The following is a 25,151-nucleotide window of genomic DNA, read 5'->3' as shown; positions in this document are numbered from 1 at the left end:
TTACTTGGTGGCTTTATCCTGGACGACGGAGAAGTCGGACGGCCTGCTGCCGCCCTCACGCTTGAGCCTGGCATCGGCGTCGTCCTGGGGGTTGGTGAGGCGGAAGGTCACGGGTTTGCTAGCGGCGACGACACTGGTGCTGTCTGAGAAGGCTGTAGAATTGAATACATGATCATAATGATAAAAGATCCACTGACTTTCTATTTTGTTTTTTTTTTTGTCACCTGGGAGTGACATTGGCTCTGCTCTTCTGACTCGGCTGTCACTAAGGAGGACCGGGTCGATAACACTTTGAGGATCATGTTTGCTCATCAGAATGACGTAAACAGAAGGAAAATTGCCAATCGTTCTGCTATGACAGTAAAGTGTTTATGAATTCAAAGATGACGATCATTCATTCCCTCCAAGGTATCAAGCTGCAAATCTTTTCTTTTTTTTTTCTTAAGATACTGAAGAGTAATAAACATGATAAATCCACATTGCCTACCAGACAGAGCGACAGTACAGCCGTCCACATAAAATAAAGACGTCCCTGCAATGTAAGGGCCTGTAAATTAAAACTAGAGGAGAAATACTGAGGTGTGACAGACAAAAACAGCAGAGTTGCATCTACAACGCTTGAGAATGGACAGCCTCCCTGCGGCCGCCGCTGGCAGCTGAACGCACATTGATAAAAATACGATCACATGGTAAAATGACTTACCAAAGCTTCGGGATTTATAGCAAATTGAATCAGCTGGCAATAGGGGAAAAAAACAAAACGAAACCGCAGACTTAAAAACACACACAAAAACGCCGGGCTTCCTTTATGGCGCAGGAGTCTGTGTGCACCCAGCCATTTTAGCACTACAGATCCTGCACGCAGACACCAGCATCCATTAGCCTGGTTAACACGGGAATCCAGATTTTGGCCTGTCGTCTATTTTAAAGACTCCAGCGCTCCTTAATTCCAATTATTAGCGACAAATTACTTAATTGGTCGTCAGAAGGAACAGACTGATGCTTTTATTGTTCATTTTCCTCAATTCATTGAAAAAAAAGAAAAAAAATGGCAAACAAAGACTGCAAGTAAATGAGCCTATCCCCACATCTGAGAGGCTGGAGTGAATTAGTATATTCAATTTTAGCTGGAGGTTTTAAAATACTTGCAGGTTTATATTCTACAAGCCATTTGTGAAACTGAGCACAAGAAAAGTGCTATTAGTATTTCATTAAAAAGCTTATTGATGAATGTTTAAGACTTTTTCATCACGTCTTCCCAATTCCTATTCATTATTTTCTGGGACTGTCGACAGGCGTTGCAATACCAAAATAATAGGAATAACGGAACAGTCCAGAGAAAAGTGTAAAATGTAAATGTTAAAGAAAAAACATTCAGCTGATAAATCTGTCAATGTTGTGAAATCTGTTACAGGAGGGGGGAATATTCCCTTTTTTACTTAGGGAACTCAAATGATTTTAAAGTCTTTTCACTCTGAGTCACACTGGCTTTGGTCTGACATTACCCTTCTTCACATTTTGCTTTTGTGTGGAATAATGAAGAGGTGTGTGTGTGTCTCCAGGGTGTTACAATGCGCCAACTCTTAAAAAACAAGACTGTAAATAATGCTACACAAGTTGGGTAGTAGATGCAGGCACCGTGTCTTCGTTAACAAGTCAGGCTGCATATATTTGCTAACAGAGCTAAACACAAAATAGGAGGTAATCAAGCACCAGTGGGAGGATCTTCAGAAGTGCAGGATTTCTTAATGAGGGAAAGAGAGGGCCTGTGCACCAGGCCAGCTTTTTCTGTTTTTGTTTTTGTTTGCTTTGTTATTACATTGAGAAACCAATTAATGAATTAAAACAGTAAATAAAATAAGAATAATTATAATGACCAAGTAATGTCAAATTAACACTGGCGGAAATCTTTAAAGAGAACATCAACCCTTAAATCAGAAGTCTGTCAGGATCTTAACATTCGAAGAAACTGCTCAAAAAGAAAATCCGATGGGGATGAATATCTTCATGATTATCTGAATAATCCCATAACAACCCGTCATGAAATATACAATTTTGTATGTTGAAGATAATCTGAAAAGGGCCGGCCACCATTAATTCCTCACCGATCAAGAACTCCTTTAATACATACTGCCGATCACAAGCTGGAATATTAAAATTTATCTGCATTTTAATACCTACAGGCCAATGTTGACGTTAAGGTGTTTCCCTCCTCACTTTCCATCGTATCCCTCTCTCTCTCACTCTCTCTCGTCCTTCTATGAAATGGCAGGGAGGAGAAAAGAGGAGTCATTTTTCTCCTCATTAACTTCCTGATTGGTTTTCGGACCACGGCTTCTGCCCGTCTGCAGTCTGTCACCACTTTCCAGCCAGTAGCCCGATCATTAATACTAATGTTTGTGTAGCAAAAAGAACTGGCTCTTTTTCACCCCAGAGGGTGTGGTTGAAAAGGCACTAAAGCGCAGCTGTGAATTGGCCTGCTTACTGTTAATTCTCTGTTCATCAGCAGGAAAATCTATGATGTGATTAAAGTGACCTAATGTGTTCACGTCTTAGTGGATGGTAAATTAAGACAGACCAGTACACGTGTTTCCCACGGCGTCCTAGTATTTCTCGTCTAGTACTGATTAATGTCGGGGAAAGCAGAAAGCCTTGTCATAACTGCCAACTGTCACCTGTTAAAACACGCCAACCGTTTAATTAGGTCCGATTCATTATCTGCATGGAACAAGTGGCAGAAAGCCAAGCGCAAGTGTTAATAGCAATGTAGCAAATTAATTGACAGGCATCGCTCAAGATGGTTTTCAGATCAAAATTGCCTTGGTCTGAATTGCTATCACGAGAGAAGTACAAGACATATACAGATTATTTCTGCAACAATTTTTTTGAAAGGAAATTATAGGTGAGTTGAGGAGAGATGATTTTCCAGAGAGGCAAGTCAGAATGATTTACAAATTGTCTTAATTTCTTTTGTCATGATTTCCGCATGATTTCTTTGTCACATGTTGTGCTGTATCTTTATCAATGACTTCAGTGAGGCTGCTTTAAGCCCTTGTTCGCTTAGGGCTGTGTGCAGAAAATGTCATGGAGCGCTGAAGAGGCAAAACTTTCTAGCAATAACCTTTACAGGACAGAAGAAACTTGATGGAGAAAATACATCGCCCCTTTTGTATAATTTCAGACAGATAAAACAAAGAAGTTTCTTAGTGAATCCCTCACCTGACCATTTAAAAAAACCCAGGTTACACAGAAACATTCATGATCCTCAAAAAGATCAAATGGTGACCCTGATGTTGTGCCCACTTTTTCTTTCATTAAAAAATTGCAGCTGCTGTGATTTGGACATTTCATGAAGCCAAACTGTGACTAATATTATTTTCACAAGTTATTTTGGTCAAGAATCCACTAATTGTACCCACCACTTCATATTAGGCTATTTGCTAGTGTGCTCTGCCTACGGGCCATATGACTGTAGCGCAGTGTTTCTTACCTCTAAAATGACAAGGGAGGTAACTCTGCACCTTCCCACCCAGAAAAGTCCTAAATGAGAGTTTACTTTGCGGCAACATCTTTCATTACCATTCTTGGTTTCGTAAACCGGCATCCTGCAGCTTAGGTAACGGCCAGAATGAAAAGCCAGAGATTATAGGCTGCACAGTTCTTTCTCTATCAGGGCACTGGGTCAAAGCAACAGAGGTCTCCGCTGTGCTGAGCTGGGAGCTGACAGCTAAGCTAATACAGCTAACAATTCTCAGAGCTACGTAGGGAGAGAGATGCATCAGTGGTGGTGGGCAGGGTTCATAAGGCCATCATTTCTCAATGGAGAGAAAAGAACATTTCTCAAACCAGTTTTTGTTAGACTCATACTAATTACAACAGAATAAGCTCTTTAATCATTATTTAAAAATCAAAGCTAATCAAATACAATTTTGTAACAAAAAGATAATAGTTTGGAGCGTATGGCACAAAATTTAAACCAATAAACCTGGTTGGGTAAGAGGTAAGGGGATAATAAATAACAATAATAATAACAACAATAAATACATAATAACTAATACATAATGGCCCACCACAGGTAAACAAAGGCTGCTGTAAATCTGCTGTACGTCCTGACGGCCATGACTGTGTGACAAGACCGACTTTATTTCCTGGGAGACGTTGAAAAGAGTTTATTTCTGCGGATGAACTTTTGCCCTTTTTCCCCTCTTTCACTCAGGGCTCTATATAAGATTTCCAAACTATTAAACAGTCTTTGTGTGCACTAACAAAAGGAAGCTTTTTTTTTTTTCTAAAAAAAAAAACACCTCCCACTTGTCCTGTTAAGAGTACGAGGGAGGGAGTGAATGAAAGTGCAGTCATCTCTTCTCCCGCCAAACAAAAGCCCAGATGTGAGAGAGGGTGGTAATTCAGTCTGATCCAGCAGGGATAAGCCCTCTGTGGGTTTCATACTCAGCACTCATCCACCGTACACAGGGGTCATAGGGGTAGATAACACTTATGTAAACACTGAAAGGGGCATGCAGACACACACACACACACACACACACACATTGCATACAGGATGTCACTGGAGTTATGTTAGTTACTCTAGTTATCTTTGACAGAAATGTGATTTTACTTAACTGCAGAACAGACCTAATGGAGTCCTGGCAGAGAAACACCCATAAATTAATTGGAGCACTTGTCTGTGTCATTTGGGAAGGGAGGAATATTTTCTATTTTCTGTTTATGGCTTTGGTTCAGCTTTTTGTTATTTTCTTGACCGTTCACTTCATTCAAACTTCCAAAAGGGGCAGGTATAAGAAAGACTGAGACTATAATTACACTATAATGTGTTATCTGTTGTAATTCTGTTCAGATCAAACATTTTTAAAACTAAAATGATGAAGAAATTCGGGAAAAGGTATCAAAGTCTTTTTTTGTTGATGGTACGAACATTGAAAAGCTTGGACCAATACCCCCACAAGTATACATAATCGAATTCATATTAACAACCCCATGATATCAATGAATTTTGTCTATTAAACTTTAGTAAACTGATAGTAAACCTCACTGATAATGAAAACAGTAGTACTGGCTTTATTAAAAGTGACATGTTAAACTCAAAGTCAATGATGTTCTGAAAGAGCAAATTCAAAGTACTCCGGTATTTAAAAAGGAGCAGTAAAATATGGAGTGAAATGAAGTGTCAGAGAGTCCGGGGTCACAAGCACTTAGTCGAGGCTGTTACCAAGGCAACAAAAATTCAACCCTCAGAATGAGAAGTTACCTGTCACATGACAAGGTTGGCTCTGGGATGAAATGGCTCCCATTAAAATGATACGGGCAGTGTCTAAAAAATGTCCCCGGCCAGTCGGAGCGGGTCCCATGTGTGTCTAACTGAGGACGACCCTCGTAGAGATGGACGGCGTGGGCGTCCCCGCTCCTCATCATCGGGCTGGGAGCGGAGACTTAATGGCCCAGAAAACTCAGCCAAAGAGCAGACGGACTGACAGGCTTTAAATACTGAGCAGTGAACAGCGAAGGCTCCTGTCACTCAGCTGATGTTCACACAGAGAACCTTCACCCCCAGGGGTTTCGCATCACTTATCATGTCAGAGTCTTTGTGGCCGACTCCTAACGCTGCAAGTCCTCTGCGGCGTTACTTATCCAGGGAAAAGTTAAATTCTGTATCAAAGTAGCAGCAGAGTGCTATTCCGGCATGAGTAGACTTGCTTGATTTGAGTCCCCTTTGAGGGCTTTTGAAGAATCCAAGTTTACATGGAATATAGTATTCTGATATTAAGCCAAACGAAGCAATATTTAGAACAAGAAAATGCCGATAATGAAAATCAAACACAGATGCAGAGTACATTCAATGTACATTCACATAGCTGAATATGTTTTTGGGAGGTTTGCCTCCCTTCCACACAATGTTTACCGCAGCTTCCGGTTATTGAAAAGAAAAGAAAATGCTGTCATTAATGCCACATATTCCAAGGGAAAGGGGACATTATGGATTTGGGAAAGGCATTACGATTGCTGTGTGGACAATGTTTTAATAGGTATACTACCTGTGTGTATCTCCATTTTCTAGATGCGACTCAGGCAAACACCTTAAATATTGTTTTGTTTGGCGTGAATAGTTGGATCATTACAGTCCATTTGAGCTTGAAGTCAGTGAAAAAACCTTGATGTTTTTTTTACAGATGTTCTGGTTTAGTTTGAAATTGATATTAAGTTAATTTAAATCTGCCCATAGAACAGACAGTTTTCGAACAATGTTACTATTGAGCTAGAAGTGAAGGTAAAACTATCTGATCAGCTTTTTTCTGTACAAAGCATTCATAGGAAAAACAATAGAGGTTTATCTCAAACTTGATGAAAAAAAAAATCTGTGAAAGGCCAATTATTAGATCATAAAACTAGCAAATCTCTGCGCTGGTCTGGTTCTCGACCACATCAGGTCCCTATGAAAAGTGCTAGTTTGTAACCAATGTAGCGAATTGATGGTCTGTAATTTTTTACAAAACCATTTTAGACTTTTTTTTAGACTTTAACCAAAAATGTGCATTCATTAAAAGGGACCAGAAAGTGGTGAATTGCACAAAGAAGGAGCCGACCCTTCAGAGAGCACCTCCATTACGGTGAGTGAAAGTAAATGCTAATTTCAAGCCACATCAAACAGCTCAATCACACAACTGAATTAAAGACCAAATGCTAGTTTTTAGATTACAATAAATAAAGGCAATTCAATGAACTAGTGATGCAAGATCTTCCATGAATTTCTCATCTCCCCCCAGTGAGGAGCCCCTGAGACAATACTTTGGAGGGATGCGGTCGCTTACGCAGCCATTATCAGGGGGTCGGAAAACACTTTAAAAGCTCATTATTGGCTCACTCAGGCGCTGGACGGAGCGGAGGGCCGGGCCTTTGACAGAAGGCATCAGTGTTGGGGTCAAAGGCTAATTAAGCAGAGAGAAACCTTTGCTCCTGTATTGTTAACCAATCTGTCCCCAGTGAAGATGACTGCCAGAGAGGCGTGACGCAGACCTCATCCGCATGTTAAAACCTCCATCACGGGGTACTGTGCCCCATCAACTCACAAAATGGCCCTGTCAGTCTATCGGCCAGCGTTTTGATGCGATCTGTCGAAAAGTTATGGATATGCAATAATGAGCCAAGTGGGCCGATCGATATCGAACAGTCTTTTCTATCATTACGTTTTGAACAAAAATTCATTGTGAAACGACTAGGGGAAAGAAAAATGCCTGAGCAAAGGACACAAGAGTGAAATATATCCCCCTGGAAGGGAGGATGCTTCTGGTGGGCGCTAAAGCTGCCAAATGTTTATCCAAGTCGGTGAACTGTTTCAGAGAGGTGTCGAGGCCATGTCATTTGTCAATCCACACCGTGGCGACGCAAAACAGCAGGAAAGTGACTGCAAGCATGTGATTATTCTGCAAAAGGTGGTTTGACATGTAAAAGAAAATTATTAACATTATTAATAAAAGATATCAATGGCTGCTTTGAAACACTGCTAATATAAAATGTTTAATGTGTTTCATTACTCAGTCTTAAGAAGGAAACTGTGTAGACTGATGTTATATGTGATTTTTTTTTTCCCAAAGGACCCTTTTTTAAACTCTTTCTATCTGCAAAGAATGAAATGTCATCGTGGCAGGCAAGAAGCAGGGGAACAGGAAAAGGCCAGCAAATTTTATTTTGCTGTAAATTTGAGTGAAATGACCATTTGAGTTTAATGCTCTAAATATAAAAAATGTATCACTTAAAATATTTTCCCTCAAGAATTATCTGACATGAAAGGACAATACATATTTGCAGGATGTCCAGAACAAAATTCAAGATTCATTTTAGAGAAAAACATACTGCAAACATTATTCACTTTATATCAATTCCAGTTAATGTTAATTAAGCGCAAAAAAAATATTGTGTGTGTGTGTGAAAACACAGTATGAAGGGTGTGATTACACTGTAGTATATTTTTTGAACAATTGTTATACTTTTTTAAAGAAACATGATTGTTTCTTAGTCTTAATTTATATATAGGGTATTGTAGATAACTGCAGCAGTGATTGACAGCAGATTAAGATGGTAACATGGCTGGAGATATACAGCCATACACAATACAACAAGAAGACGGTAGTCTTGTTGACTTTTTTAGTATCCTTCAGGCATTTCCAGGCTGGACAGTGTGCTGGAGTGTGAATGTGAGAGGGGAAGAGCGAGTGAGGGGGTGAGGACATAAACTACACAGCCCTGGCCATTTAATGTCTCCACAGCCCCAGGCCCGCATTAATGGTGGTGTTGTACAACACATTATGACGGTGCTTGTGCCCTGAGCGGACAATTACACTGGTATTTAGCCGATTCCACAGCCCCGGGAGGCTAACAGAGCACTCAGCGGCACAGTGGGGCGACGCCACACATCCAACTCCTCTAACAGAAACCAAAGGCAGGGGAGAAACTCAATCAGACATAGATTGATGGGGGCCCGCCAGGGCCGGCGGAACCCAGCAGGGCTACTTTCACACCTTTGCAGACCCTTAATTACAGCCTCACAACCTATAGTCTTCACCACAGAAAAATATTTGAAGTTCCTGGAAAAGTATCAGGAGATATTTTAAAGCACACTGGAGGAGTGGGAGGGGTATCCGAATTAAAAGTTAAATTGACAATAAGGAACATTGAAGAACAATAACACTCTACAAGCCTATTTTATGAGATTTTTAGCAACATTTAAAATCTAAAAATTAAAAATAACCCCAAAATAAACATGAAGATAACTTTTATTTGGCTATTTCTCAATCAAATATCCTGTCTGTCTTAGGGTTTACTCACACTTTTCTGTTTGTTTTGCTAATTCGTTCACAACTTTTTTCGAAACTACCTGATTATTTTCAAAGCAAAGACAAAAAGCTGAGGCCAAATCAACCAGTTATAAAAACTGGCCAGAAAAGGAGGAAGAGGTCATCAAATATTAAGAAAGAAAAATCTACAACCCAGAAAGAACCACTTCAAAAATCAATGTGAAATCCCACATGAAATCCCATATGAAACCTGAAGGAAGAAAAACTAACAAAATAATTAACTCATTATTATGTAAAAAAACAGAGGGGGAAAAATAAATGTTTGCAAGAAATAACCTAAATATGAGTGGAGAATGTTACGAGATGTATGTGACCTGAACGCAACAAAACCTGCAGCTGCTAGAGACTGGCCAAAACCTCAAGCTGGGCCAAGATGAGCCAGGAGCCTTCACATTGGCAGCTTCCACTGCTTCCTTCTCTCCATATTATGGCTCTCTAGTTTGATCTGGACCGAGGATTCAAGGGGCCAGGAGGCAGGAGTTTATTCTATTCAAACGTCATGATGTTTGTTCAACTTTAATCACCTCACATCAGTTGAGTGAACAGAATATATTAATACACATGATGTTGTTTAGAATATATCAGTGGGGAATTTATCAATAATCATCGCATTATCTCATCTTTCATTGATGAAAAGGAAACCATGGCTTTCAGCTGACACTACAGTCATGATTATTATTTCCTCTTGTCAATGATGCTCGGATATTCCCAGACACCTGGGAATATTAGAGGATAATTGTTTGTTCGCAAGTAAATTTATTATGTATTATAATGATTTACTGAAATTATCCAACATACTTCAAGCAAAAAAAAAAAAAAAATCTATGAAAATGGGGTGGACTTATCCAGATACCCCATTTTCTTCCGTGAGTGTTCACAAATACACAAAACTAGGATTCAGAAAGATTAAGTGACCCAAAAAAAATTGAACAGCAACAGCAAATATTGAGAAAATCAATGGGAAATTAGAACTGGGAGTAATCAGATCACAATTTAACAACATTTTTTACGGTGAAATAATTGTCACTTATAATTGGGGGCTGGTAACCTGCTCCTGTATTGAGTAATTAGTAAAACACATATACATGGATACAAATATTCATGGTAGAGAAGGTGGAAAAAAAATGCAACACCAATGTTTTTTTTCCCCACAAGAGGCAAAGTATAAAAAAATGTTCTGGGCTGAGTGTGTCTGCAGCTTGTCATTGACCAGGGAACACACTTTGGCCGCAACATGACATGAAACAGCACTTCCTGCGAAAAGGGTCACCTCTCCTTGTAAGACGATTGCATTTGTTTTGGGTTTAATAAATCCAAAAGAGTGAGAGGTCTTTCTGGCACCTGCAGAATGAGTGTGTCTGTGTGTGTGTAGATACACACTGAGTGAGTGAGTGTGGACGTTCCAATTTAAAGTAATCTGACCTGAGAGCAGGTGAAGCCCATTTTACACACGAAACAAAGAAACTGACTGATTCCAATCTTGTTTTTTTTTTCCTGCTCCGTTTTTTTTTCCACAGGGGGCTGAGAACCTGAAACGACTGACTTTATACGCAGTAACTCACTTTAGTGTACAGTACAGTATGGATCGAAGCGGGCAAAATCAATAGAATATCATCTAGAAAGATAGTAATGGATTTCTAACTTAATGGGCTCACACAGGTCTATCGATTAGCGGGATTAACATCTGCAGTACCTCAACAATCTGATTTGCATTTATATTAGTGTTCGCTCGCTGCTGACACCGATATAACAAAAGAGACAGCGCCACAGAGTTCGATTTTGAGGTCAGATTTCCTGTATGAATCTCCTTTTCAAAACAAGTAATCATAAGGTGACAGAAAAGTTGCTGCAGAGGCAGGATAGCTTGCAAACTTCTTACTCTCCTGGATTTTTATAAAGTCTAGACAAGGGCAAAAAAAAAAAAAAAAAAAAAAGGAAAAAAAGAAAGAACATAAACATTGACAAACTCGGCTTGAGGCCGCCGCCTGCGAGAGCAAGGCAACCATAACTCTTTTGGGGCAGCTCATCTGAGCCTCCCCGCTTTAGATCCCGGTGAGGAAGCGTTTTTTGTGGAGAAACAGCGTGTGTCTTTGTGTGTGTGTGTGTGTTTGCGAGCGTGTGCGTAAATACATGGAAGGAGGGACAGTGCGAGGTGAGATGTTGGGAGGGCGAGCGGGGTGGGGCGGTGGGAGAGTTTGATGGACTGTGCTGTCAACTCCCGCCCGGCGATTTACGGTGTCGGGGCTGCTGACGAGCGCGGGGCAGTAAACAGGCCTGCCGGGGCGTATTTCACACAGAGCTGGCTTTTATGAAGAACACCAGGACGGCTCTCCCCACAGCTCCGCCCGGCCCGCCGTGACGGATGGAGAAAGACGCATGACAAGCTTCATCATTGTTTGTAAATCTTAACTGTTCCCGCTCACTAACTCCAGAAGGCAATTTTGCGGAGACAGCGGGGTCTGTGGAGGGGGCGAGGCTCGGAGGGGTGGGGGCTGGGAGGAGGAGGAGGTGGTGGAGGAGGCCGGGGAGTGGAGGGGAAAGGACAGCGTGGCACTCCTGAAGGTTATTTGGATCTCTGTATTTGGCCAACTGATTAGACCCATCCACAGAGGGAGATAAATCTGACAGGGGCCACTGTTTGGCAGGCAGATAGAAGGGGAAGGCAAGGTAGACTCAGGGATCTCAGCCATTTCCTCCTCATGGACTTGGCCAGAGGGGAAGTGAAATTACCCCCGGCGTTAGAAGATGCTCAGTGTCTTATCTGTGTTCTGATACAAATCTGCTATACATACATGCATATATATATACATACATACATATAAAATGCTTTCAATGATTTTTAAAATCGGACAAAGCATCACTTTGAAAATAATTTTAGTGGGTAATTCAAATATTCTGTGACTTTTTCTGCAAATGGACAAGTTCCATTTTAACGTCACTCCTTTAGCTATTTGATGGCTAATTTGTACAAAGATGATGCAAATCTTTTCAGGGATTTCTTGATGATAGTAAAATGATATTTCAGCTGTTTTTGTACACTGTTGCTTTTCTTTTCTTTTCTTTAATGAATTTTAAGACAAAATGTGAGGATATTTTTCCCTTCATTTTTGTAAAGCTATTCTACAAATTTACTGAAATGAAAATGTCATCTGGGTGTATCAATTAAATTAAGAATACAATATATGATTATACTTATCATAGAAATAAATGAATAGACAAAACTGTACAAGTTGTATGTTACATAAGTTAAATACCTAAATGTTAGTTGTTTAACTTAGCACAAACAAGCACATCCTACGGTATAAATGTGAGACAAAATAAAAATGAATTTCATCAGATATTCCAGAAAAAGGAAGAATGCTTCAGTGAATTAGGCACTAACAGGTTTGCAGCCTTCTTGAGGTAAACTGAACATGTAGGATCCTGCTGAGTGACCCACTGATAAGTCATGACTAAGACCTGGCACCTCAGCTTTGCCAACGTTTGCTCAGAAAAAAAAGGGAGTCGAACCAAAGTTTACCCAACAGCTTTGACACAGAAGATCTTAGATCATCAGTGCTGGCCAATAGTAGAAACTGTGGATCTATTTCTATTTCTTCCACGACATCAAGCTTTAGGGGCGGTCGGGAGAGAACCTGACTCATGTTGACACTTTACACATGGATACTTGAATCTTTAAACACAGATCATTGGGGGAAATTTACCTGTTTGCCATGAACCAGACATTAAGATGCTCAATGCCCTTCTTCTATCTGTGCCATATTACAAGGCTAGGCATCCGCTACTTAGCTAAGCACAATTTAAATCTATCACTATCAAGTCATCAACCATTCATGACAACACCAAAACAGTCTTAGATGCAGGTTTCGACTTGTACTTGTACCACATAGCGAAATACTGATCTGAAACTGTGATGCTGGAACTTTGGATTCAAGTCCAACTCCATTCAGAAAAGAAATATTTCTAAAGATGTTTACATGTGGTCTTGTGTTTAGACAAGACAAAGCAGGAACTTATCTTTTGAAAGAATGAGTATCATAATATTTTACATCAGCATGGTTGTGATCTGTTAATTCCTAGGAAAAATCATTTTGGTTTTCCCACACAGCCTACTGAGGATCATTATATAAGCAGTGTGGAATTTCACAATGACAATGTCTAATAATTTTAGATAATTATTCCTTGAAGTGGGGAATGCAAGACTCACAACAGGAATGTTAGCGCACTACTGACTCTTTGGAATTACTGTTTGACTTGCGATACCAATAGCTTACTATAATCATGACAAAGCTACACAAAGAACAGGGCTTGTTACTCCCTGCTGCAGCTCACACAAGAGGAAACCATCTATTGTGTCGTCATTCAAAAGAGACCATGCTTAGATCATCTCTTTAATGAAGTCCCAAGGGAATGAACCCTTAACCCTAAGACCCCCACTCTGTTTCCTCCTCTCCCAATCACCAAAAACCATCACTACCTATCATGTTGCTTCAGGCGGTTATTCTTGAACTATTAAAAACAGGCCTTGACTTTGTACTGCTTTGGAAAAAGCAGTAATCCAGTCAAAGTTGAAGTAAGAGTAGATGTTAAAAGACTGAAGCATTATTTCCCCACATTGAAGCTACTAATAAAAATCAGTGACCTTCTTTTGTCAGCAGTCAGCCCATACTGTATACTTGTGATTTAACATTGGCAGCTAGGGGACACTATGAACAGGAAGGCGCCTTCAAATTCATTGACAAGGACTGCTTTATACAGTAATAACATTTTCAAGTGATAGGATTTACTCTACATGGATTTTTGGCAGACTACTGCCCAGAAAACAGTAGGAAACCACAAAGTCACCCGTGTGTCTCGGATGTAGGAGTCGCCACCTAATGTGGGACCACCCACCGAGAGTGTTGTTATCTTGTAATGGAGCATGGCGATTCACAGCAGGAGCTGACATGGGACCCTCACAGGAAACTGACAGGTGAAAGTAAAAAAAACAAATACGTGGGAGATGCGGGGGTCTTTAGGTTTGTGATGGTAGTGTTGTCAGGGGAGCTAACCTATTGAGGAAGGGATGTTAATATAGACAATATGACTCTTTTGCCGATCATTCGTATATGAGTGACCATACATAAAATCATGATACAACACCTATGTGAACCATCAAAGTTCAAGGCACTAACAGTGATTTTAAAACAAAGCCTTTAAGTGCCAAAAAAAATTACAAATACTACTAAATAATTCAAAAATTCCCTGAAACTATTCCCTGCTAGAGATGGGGAAAAGAGGGTGTGAGATTAAAAAACAGATAGACAATAAGCCTCAGATCCTTATACAGTATGTGCTTCATCAAAACAAAGTAAGCGCAAGAATCCAATTGGCAGACACTCAATTTTACAACTTGGATCAGCGCCAATAAAGTTGATAAAGACAAGCCCTAAAAGTAAGTAAATGGTGAAAGGAAAAAAAAATAGGAGCTTGACTTTAGACTAATTTCATCATATAAATTTTACGACACTCTTAAGTCGAGTGCAGCCCTCCCCTGGGTGTACTTAACCACACTGTTGATAAAAGTCTGGACAAATCTTTATGGAGTGAGTGAGTGTGTGTGCGTGCTTACGTGTGTATGTGTGCATACATGTGTATGTGGATGCACACACGCCTGCGTGTGTGTGTCTGTGTAGGTGTGTGTGCATGTGTGTGCCACTCACAGGTAGCGATCGTCCCTGAGAAGCTGCTGTTGGTGGTAGTGTGGCTGTTGTTGTCCTCCATGGGGTGGAGGGGGGAGATGCAGGCAGTGGAGCCCTGACCCTGGGCCAGGTATGAGGCCGCTGGGCAGTAGGAGTGCATGCAGTACGGAGACGACACATTGGGATTGGACAGCAGACTATCGCCGGGGATCTGTTTCATATGAAGAACCACAAAAAGTGCATGGTAAAACATTCATAATGCTACTTGCAAAATGAAAAAATACAAAACATGTGCAGTGTTATCTTAAGTACAGATGCAATTAATAGATTTTTAAGTGGCGGTATGTGTCTTTCCTCAATTAAATCCTCCCCTACACAAATCATTTGGGACTCAGCTTGCGGTTTTAACACAATGGCTATGACCTCAACAGGAACCCAAAACAAGCGGCTCATCGGGGAACACTGGGAACTGGGCCAACACTGTGTCCCAGAGGCCTTTAATAACAGACTGTACATTAATTTGTATACTGTAGATAATGACAACCAAGTTCTCATATCAATCAACAGTTTAATTCACTTGTCGGATAATAGTAACAGAAAACAGTTATCACAATATAAACACAAACGCACTTAAAACATATACAGAATCAGTTGGATAATGTGTTATCAACCTATATTAACACAGGTACACCCCACTACCAGAAAATATTTATTGCCTATTTCCAACATTTTATTTTCTATCAAAGTAAATGTTTTTTCCGCCACCTTTGAATAAGTCTGCCTCCATCACCCTCAGATGTTTGTATTCCCCTGCTGATAGTCACCAGTGCAACTACCTCCTTGCTGTGAAACACAGTGTGTAATTGCTTTAAACCTTTCTTTTTCTAAGATTTTCAATCCAGTCATGCAATGGAAAAGAACCAGTTAATCAGCAGGCTCGCACAAACAATGGCTGTAAAAATACCCCCACATGCAACATTTTACCGGCCTAATCCGACAGGCAGAAAGGGAGAAACTGGATATGTGGAAGAGAATGTCTCACAGTTCTGCATCCTGTTGTGGAAATGGGCTGCAACATGCTTTCTTCAGTCCCCTGAAAACTTTAAAATGAGCTGTCAGCAGCAAGGCCGCCTTCACTGAGGGTTTTCAATTTCACTTTTATGGAATTTGATTTCTGTCAGCCTGTAATATGTCACCCGTATTGTCCACACCATCAATTTTCCGACAGCTTTATAAACTGTTATTTAAGCTACACTCAGCTCTTGTATTGGGCTGTGAAAAATACAATAGAGATTGGACTGTAGTCTTGAAAGTGCACCAAGCTTACAGTTTGCAGGACAAAGTCATCTTGCTTCAAAGTTGTCCGTTTCAGGCAAGTTCTGTCTCTCATATAAATGGTTAAGCTCAGTATAAACGGCAATTGTGACTGGCAAAAAGACAGTTAGCAGGGAAAACAAGTCATTTTCAACTATATTGTTCACTCTTTTAAGGCATCAAGGTGACTAATTCAAAGATCTGATCTGGAATGTCTGCAACAGCCATCCTCAGACAACAATAATGAACTATGATCTTAAAGAAATAATCTTTTCATCTTTTCAACAGAAAACCATTCAGAATGTATATGTGATAAGACTTTATCTTTGGGATAACTGTTACTCTTAGACTCAAGCTGAGGCGTTGTTGTTTCCTAGCATGTATTTTTTTTTATACCTTTTTGAATGTTGTGATAAATAATTGTGGCTGTATGCCGGTATTGGTCAGTGAATGGATGGACGGATTGAGTGGATCGATGACAGTTTGACTAGAGGGATGGACCGATGGGGTTGGATTGTTGGATGGGTGAACTGATAGTAGTTTGACTAGAGGGATGGACAAATAGATGGATATGTGGTTGCATAGTTTGATGAATGAGTGATGGTTGTCTTGCTGGATTTGTGGATGAATGGTGGATGGATATGTGGTTGGATTGCTAGATGGATGGATATGTGGATAGATGGATAGACAACAGTTTGATTACCCGATAAGGTTTGCATGTTTCTCCTGTCTGTTTCTACTTCAAAATATTTCATTTGCAGGTATTTCATCTACCTGAGATGAAAATCAACTAATTTATTTTTTGTAATAATTTAAATCTAACCTCAATTTCAAAAATCTGAAAAAACAGATATTTATTCCTTCCCTGAATAGACAGATACATGATGCCACACATCTGCAGCACTTCCTCTAAACCAGTCACTGCCAAGCCTGACGAGAGGCCCATTTCCTTATCTGGCACCATCTCCTGTCTGGAAGCTCCACGCTGCCCCTATATTATACTCATCCACCGGCATGACAGCGGAGCATCGAATGCACAGAGCAGAAGAGAGGAGAGGTAGATGGACTCAGACGATAAAGGTCATGTTTCTCCAGAGATTTCAGTTTGTGATGGTAAGAGCAACCGCAAAAAATACAGCGATGGCTAATCTCAGGCCAGATAGTATGAATGCAACAGAGGCTGGTGCTCGCACATACATTTACCAAGTTGGAGATTTCAGAGAGCACACAGCAGGGACAATATAGAGAAATTTGCAGAAAAAAAATTAATTTTGTGACCTGCTGATGTGAAGTTGTTTGTCATATTTAAACTGTGGTCTGTGCCGAGGAAAGACATGAAGTAAAATAAAAAGAATAAAATAAAAATAAAAAATGATAAAATAAAGAGAAACAATTGAATAAAATAAATGTATCTACGTGTCTGTGCCAAAAATAGTCCTTTTCAGTTAGAAAAAAAATGCAAAAGACCTAAATGTCCCTGTGACTTTTATTTTTGTTTTTTAACAGCTTTGGTTACATCGTACAACAAACATTAGATCCAAGCAAATCTACCAAACATTAAAAAAAATATAAATTGAAAGCTAAATTTGCTTAAAAAAACCTGACTTCAAATTGTACAGGTTTAGGGACGGTGGAGTGGAGAAAAGCTTAACTGTTCAAAGAAGTATTGGGGTGGTAACAACTTATAATAAAAACAGTATTCAAAGTCCCTATGCTTATTATAGCTTCAGCCTGAATAAATATTCCATCAACTGTGAATAACAAGGCAACCTTGGTTTAAATTATCCAGCTGTGTTTGTGGCACTAAAAACTCACTCCTTTCTGTCCAATAATCAACTCCTCATGCTAATACAAAGACTGTCGTCCCTGAATTTGAATAACCACAGCACGTAGCCCTCTCAGTCTGACAGCTCCGCCAAAAATACCATAAATCATGAAGGAGGATGGCTAAATTATGCTAAAGAGCGCTAACTGATTAGCATTAATGTGCTCACTCTCTCCTCCGGGCACTGAGGCGCGTCGGCTTGTTCCCTTTGCCAACAGACAATACCATTAACCTTTGCAATTCAGGCTGCATCGCACACTGACAGGTCAGCAGAGGCAATGACCCCAAAACTAGATGTTGCTACTGGGGGAGCTGAGTGAGGGCGGAGAGAGAAGGAAGACCAACATTTATCATAAAAAAAGAAATAACGCAGCTCATCAGAGATCGGTGAGTTATAGATCTCATTCGCTTCGCCCACAAGCTCATCTCATCGGACACAATATAGATACATTTAGGCATAAATCAGAATGAGTATATAGATGGATGTGGGTGTGCGTGTGTTAGTCACCATGACATCTATGGCATTATTTCATAAGTGTCGACATAAAGCTTACAACCGTTCATCTAAATAAAAATAAATAGATAATGCAGAAGGCGGCTCAGTGGCAGAGGGTAGCGAGAAGGTCCCTGGTTAGATTTTGACGGGGTAAGGCTTTCTGTGTGGAGCTTGCACGTTCAATCCGTGTCTGTGTGGGTTTCCTCCAGGATCCTCCCGCAGCCCAAAAACATGAAGTGGGTTCATGGGAGGCTAAATTGACCAGATGCGGGAATGAGAGAGTGACTGGTTCAAAGTCTCTATATTTGGCCCCAAGATTGACTGGCAACCGGTGTGCTACGCCTCTCGCCCAATGACAGCTAGGATAAGCTTCTGACTCCGGGGTAAGCAGTAAAGATGACAATGAATGAATGAAAAGATAATGTAAAACAACAGAGCAGAGTTTGATGAAAGCTAATTTTTCACAATCACAAAGTTGTGAACATGATCCACCTCTGCGTCAGCTAGCATGTGACACGGCCTACTGTTTAAAAATCAAGATTTCAGCACAGAGGTCAGGTGTTGAACCTTTTTGCCAAAGCCCTTTTTTGCCAAAATAGGGCCTAATACACTGGGACACTGTGCCCAATATTGGGTACTTCCACTAGCACCTCAAAGAGCGCAAAAAGAATGACGGATGAGAGGGATCAATGACAAGTTCAGAGAATGCAAACTTTGATGAGGCCCAATAAGCAGCATGTCTTTTTCCAAGGAAAATGGTTGGATAGATGGATAGATAAATGTGTCAGTTATGTGAGAGCAAATATAAAGGGAAGAAGATGGGTGTGCACTAGTGCATTTAAGGTTCACTAGCTGAACTAACAACCTGCTTACAGCATGTAAAAAAATAAACCAAAAAAAAAAAAAAAAAAACACTAACAGCAACATTCACCGTTGGCTAATCACCAACAAAAAAAGTCACTGACAGCAGTGCTAATTCTTGGGCTGACATCGGCAGAAAAAAAAAAAAAAAAAAGAGACAAAATGCGAGTTTTTTTACCATTACCTCACTGTCTCATGTTACTGGATTACTGTGTTCAGCATATATACCTTCTTTAGATACTGTAAAGTATTTCAGGCTCCTTAAACAGCCAACATCAGCCACTGACAAGCCAGTCCAGAATCATCAACTCAATATGACAACTTAGGGCCTTAACCACACACAGGCCACTGAGTGCCGGACAGATTTTTAGTTTGAGAGGCAGTTCTTTCACTCCTCCTGTAATAGATGAGGTTAATTTTGTATTAAACTGTACCACTTCCAGTATTGTGCACAAGTTTTTTTCTTAATTACACTTTTTAAAATACTATTCCAGCCATTTCCTGCAAAATTTAACCATATCTTTTAAGGTAATTTCCCAGCAAACTATAGATAATTTCATTGTAAGATCATTTCCTTGGTTATTTTCAGCCAAATATGTACATTTCCAAGTACATTATTTTAGGTAATTTTAAACAAATTATTTCTACAGTGTTCATGCAGTTCACCTTTTAATTTAAAGTACAGGTTTAGATAATGTTTCTGCACACCTTACAGTTATATGGCCTGATTATTTTTCTCTTACTCTGAATTAGTTTTTGTTGTTAAAATTTGACTGCTTTCAAAATATATATTTTCTTGGTTTTCTAGGATGTCTATGAATCCTGTTAGAGCACGGTGTTTGGTGTCAGTCACCTGGTACTGCTGGTAGTTGTAAAGGTTGCTGTAGTAGGTGGGGTAGCATGCGGGAGGCTGGTACAAGTTGTAGTACGAGGCCTCCAGGAGCTCTGACTGCCCGTCCGTGTGAAACTTGACGCCGGCGTATGCACTGGAAGACATCGTAGGCTGACTCCCTGAACACAAACGGGGAGATTATAGCAGAAAGATTAGATGAGAGAGATGAGAACAATTTTATTTATCCCGAAGGCAATTGTTGTGCTAGAGTTTCAAGTAAAAAACATAACAGTAATAGATAATAGTAGAAAGGTTGCTGGTGATTGGGTCTGTTTTTCTGTGACTTCACACAGGAGCAATAAAGGACAAAACATAAAATGTATGCACACAGTACATCTGTGTCACCACTGTTGCTGGTAACACCGTTTTACACTTTCAATGCTGTGACAGAAGGGACTAAAGGGGAAACATTTCTGGTCAGGCAACTGACCCTGAAAAACCAACCCCCCTGCCAACAGTGCCATCTGCAGGAGAAGGGTGTGTTGAGCGGCAGACGTCGACGAGAAGCAGTGACGCTTGCCGTATGTCAAAGAGCATTTACCAATGGAAGTATGACTGTGTATAAACACATACAACAATGCAAAAGTAAATATAAAAATGAATATATAACAACATGGATAATAATATCATATATAATTAATTTATGGGGAAAAACAGGTTTACTTAAATGACTATCTTACAATTTCAACAGAATGCAGAAGATTAAACATGTGATTTTGAATATCTTAATCCTTTAGGGTGGGTAAAGCGATCAGATAGTTTACTGATTTCAGTGTCTATGACTTTTATAGGGATTAACAAATTAGAGCTGCAGTGATTCATTGATTCATCAAACAGTGAATGAATACTAAATTAATCAAAGTGTATTCTTATACAAGATCCATTGGTAAGAAAAATGTAGTCATAATTGGTAAGGATTGAAATAATTTGTTTCATCTAGGTTCATCAAATGTGAATATTTTCTGAGGTCTTTACTCTTGAAAATAGAATATCTCCCAATTTAGAGATATGCCATATATAGATCAATCTACTTGTCAGTTAGTCTGGAAATGTAGTCAACAAAATAAGTGACACTGAAAAAAATCCTTAGCTATAGTCCAAAGCTACATGATTTATTCAGAAAAGTAGCAACCTGCCTCCAAGTTAGTTAGTTAGTTAATGTTTTTATCTAATCTAAAAATCAAATTCAAATATATTTTTAATATTGATCTATTCTTTATTAATCCCGGTGGGAAATTTGTTCTCTACAATTAACCCATCATGGATGAACCATGAGTTTGTACCCATGAGCGGATGAGCCTGATCAAGTGAAAAACATCATCTTCATACTTGATTTATTCTCTCGGCAGTTGTTTTGTTCATGCTTGAAATGAACATCTCAGTCAGTCAGAAGCCAGGCGGCCCGATCAGGAGCAGCAGGGCCTGTTATATGCTTGTCAGTCATTCTCCCTCCCGCTTTATCAACAAGGCCACATTCCTCTCAGGGAAGACAGAGACTCGCCGCGTCACTGAAGCCTCAGACAATGACGTGCTATCGCTTGTACAGCTCCTGTCATCAGAGAGGCGCTGAGTGCCTGACTCCCCTTTTTCCATCTTCCCTCTCTGTTGCCGAGCCAGGGACCTGGCGATGGCGTTGGCAATAATTGTTGGCAAGAGACATCGGCAGCCTTGACCAAAGTCACATTCTACCCCTTAAAATTTACTATCATGTTTTGGAGAGAACATGGTATCAGCATCTGCCTCCTCAAAAGAACACAGAGGGAGACATCAAGGATGTCCTTTAGCATCGTTGCCACCAAAAACGACTTTAATTTAACACTTCTGCCACCCCCCCCCCCCATAAGTCTGGCCTTTACAACCTTAAATTGAACACAAAGCGACAAAACAAGGTCAAATGTGATGCACGCCTGTTAGTGGTTTTGAGACTTAAAATAAAACCTATTTAATTCAAGGTTTTTAGACTTTTTGTGGTACGACATAAAAAGTTTCAAAGTTTAAAAACAAAAATACCTTCAATGCTATGCCAATCACAATATTCAGAGGCCCGTTCTCTCCATCCATACTCATCCTTACATCAGCTTGGGTGTAAAATAAAACATCAGATATTTGTGTTTGTGGCATGATGAAAAGTATTTTCATTTCACATATACAAATTCGTTTGAAATATATGTTCTATTTTTCTACTAGATTTTCTACTAGAATTCTACTAATTTGCTACTAGATGAGCAAATTGTGGAAACGGCATCTGGATATAATTGGAAAAATAATTATCACAATTTTGTAAAAGAAAATAAATCACAATTAAGTATCAGTTACACAATATTTCTGTTTTTATTGACTAAATGCACAGGTATCATGACAAACAACAGTTCTTTTTTCTAAACCGACTGACAACTTTTGTTAGTTTTGCCAGATTGCCATGTCACTGTCATTCTAATAAAATTGTTCTACATCCAGGCAAAAGAGGCCTGGATATAGAATGCAAAGTCATACATTACATATATCTTTATTAGATGACCTACTAAAAATGCATGTATGACTCATGCCTTTAAAACTTAAGTTTGGAGCCACTGACCCACCTGTGTCATCTGTCACATCAACATGGTGACAAATGACAGCCTGTGATGGAACACAAAGCAAATTAACGGCTCGCAACACCTCACCTGTGACAGCAGGCAAAGAGGAGGACGGTGTCAGGGGTCGTCCCTCCTCGGGGACGAGGAGCCCTGCCTCAGTTTTGCTTTTTGCCATCATCTCGGGGCTGGGCAGAGGCACCGGACTGTAAAGCCCGAGCTCTTCCTCCTGAGCTTGCTGGCGCCGCAGGGCCACCTGGTGGATGGAGGGCGGACAACCATTTCATACGGCTATTAGCATTACAGAAAATTGAACAATAAAAGCGGTTGATCAGTTCAACCTCCAGTTTAACTGTGATGTAAAGATTAGGTCACAAGAAAATCACATAATCATTTTGTGAAATATCTGTTATTTTCAGTGCCGACTCAGCTGGTTTGACATTAAGATGTTCGTTCTCCCTCATTACAGATATGTCCCACCCTAAAATTTAGGATCTTTTTTCTATTAGCTGATTTGTAATAATATTTCTAAAATGGTCAATATAATTTTGTAATATGAGTATATAATGTAAATAAATAATATGTCATGTATAGATTTTCATCTGCTTACATGTTGACTTGACACAGTCATGTTGATGACTTTTTACATTATAGTCAGTCAGCTTTATTATCAATTTCTCTGCATTTACTGGACATGCAGAAGAATCGAGATTAGGTTTCTCACAATCACATAAGTATAAAAGTGCATGCAGATATAGACTGATATTTGAGTAGCAGGAGAGTTCTTCGTTTTGTACAAAGGTCAGTAGGAAGCAACATGACTGTATATGGACAATAGCAGCATGAAGGTTTTCAATGCAAAGTAGCAGTAGTGGGAAAAAAAAAAGAATGTGACAATGTTTTGATACGTTATCAGAGTCCATTGCGGACTGAGGGGAGACAGATTGGCATGGGGGCAGTTTTTTTTTTTTGGGGGGGGGGGTCAGCATCCTGACAGCCCGGTGTATGAACCTGTAGGTAAGTCTGGAGGAGTGGGCCCGGAGGCTTCAACACGTTCTCCCTTAAGGCTGAACAGGCTGTGTGTGGTTGGCTCGCGTCGCTCACAATCGAGGACCCTTTACAGGTGAGGCGGGTGGTGTATAGAGTAGGTCTTTCAGTGGTGAATAATAATCAGTTTCATATGGTGTATTATTATTATCTCAGATTCTTTGAGTTAATTTCTCAAATTCAAACCGAACACTTCTAAAAAGATTTAAAGAATTGACATCCTAAAAAATGTAAATTACACAAATAAAAAGACGGAGGATCCAAATCAGGTCATTAAACGAATGCCAACTTGTCAAATGTATAACCAATGAGAAATCTTTTCTTTCCATAAAGTACTAACTGACAAAAAATGTTTGCATCTCAATAGCAGTCTGCAGTTTAGACTGACCGACCAGTTCTGATCTCTCCACACACACACAAGACTTTCAGAAATCTCTGCATTTGACATTTAGCAGTGTATACATTGCTTCGTGTTATTTATTTAGTATTACAACGAGGGTATGACAGAATCAGAATTACTTTACTGATCCCCAAAGCCGGAAATTGCTGTTTATTACAGCAGTTCCTTCTCTGAGTACAGAAAAAAAAGCATCAATATGAAAACAAACGAACATAAAAATCAAGCTAAAAATAAAGTATGTCCTAAAATGCAAGTATTTATGTATAAGTGTATGTGTATAATTCTGGGTTATTGCGCTACTAGTATTTTGATAAGTACCACATATAAAAAAAAAAAAGTATAATGGTACTTCTTTTTCTCTTACCATTTACAAATTCAAAATGTATGTGTATTTGGATTTCATACAAGACTTTTTAAATGTTTTGAGAATTTAGTGGAAAAAAAACATTTTGAAACCTATTTCTCAAATTTCTCAGTTTTGTCAAACCCTGATAGATACGTTTACCGCTCGACAGAATTGTTTGATTCGTAAATGTACTAAACATTTCTATTTAATTCAGGCTTAATTGGCTTGGTATATATCAGTTATTTATTTCTTAATTTAGGTCATTTTTGCGGTTTTATATACTCAAATCTAATATTAGCAGTTGTCAAATGCAAATTTTTAATCATGCTTATTTATTTCATATTTCGAGCCCTCTTGCGTTCATCCACGCAAGCTCACAAATGCTAGCTATAAGTTAGCTAGTTCGAGTATCTACTTATAAATTGTTGAAAGCAACTGAAATTCTAATAGAGTTAAAATAAAAAACACCTAAAATATAAAACACAACAGGGCATATTTAGGGAAATTCAACTTTCTTTCTTTAAAACTCTTCGAGGGGGAATGTGAATACATATGTATTTCCGGATATATGAACGACTTAAAAATAAAATCCGTTGCTATGCTAAAACTAGCCGCGCTAACCAAACCACTTTTGCATACCTGGGCAGCCATGACTTTCTGCCGGTCGGCTATCAGCCTGCATTTGGGGCACTGGCACTCCCTCCAGTTGCAGAAGCGCTTGTGTCCCTTCAAGGGAGACACAAAACCGTGGTTCCGGCAGCGGGAGCACTTGGGGTTCCTGGGCGGTTGCTGGACCTCTTGCGGGGGCGGGAATCCCGCGTAAGCCTGCGGTTGTTTGTTGCTCAT

The 25,151-nt window shown here is 39.7% G+C and overlaps 1 protein-coding gene across 1 annotated transcript; it reads right to left on the bottom strand.

Annotated features, from left to right (window-relative positions):
• Positions 1-25,151, bottom strand: dmrt1 (doublesex and mab-3 related transcription factor 1). The gene is made up of 5 exons (XM_086169211.1): positions 24,945-25,151; positions 22,603-22,768; positions 19,901-20,058; positions 14,573-14,762; positions 1-152 (listed from the first exon to the last, which is right to left on the bottom strand). Exons 1-5 carry the CDS (start codon positions 25,149-25,151, stop codon positions 1-3), a joined length of 873 nt encoding a protein of 290 aa, XP_086025337.1.

The sequence above is a fragment of the Fistularia commersonii genome, chromosome 22, assembly GCF_037954325.1.
Source record: "Fistularia commersonii isolate RoL2024-O1a breed Wild chromosome 22, RoL_Fcom_v1.0, whole genome shotgun sequence".
Taxonomy (NCBI): Eukaryota; Metazoa; Chordata; class Actinopteri; order Syngnathiformes; family Fistulariidae; genus Fistularia; species Fistularia commersonii.
This window is presented reverse-complemented; position numbering and strand designations above follow the sequence as displayed.

Excerpts from the sequence above, each read along its gene's own strand:
- dmrt1 (XM_086169211.1), bottom strand. The coding sequence starts at position 25,151 with ATGAGCAACAAACAACCGCAGGCTTACGCGGGATTCCCGCCCCCGCAA. Across the intron at positions 22,769-24,944 it reads AGAAAGTCATGGCTGCCCAG|GTGGCCCTGCGGCGCCAGCA; the intron begins GTATGCAAAAGT and ends TCCATCCACCAG. Across the intron at positions 14,763-19,900 it reads ACAACTACCAGCAGTACCAG|ATCCCCGGCGATAGTCTGCT; the intron begins GTGACTGACACC and ends CATATGAAACAG.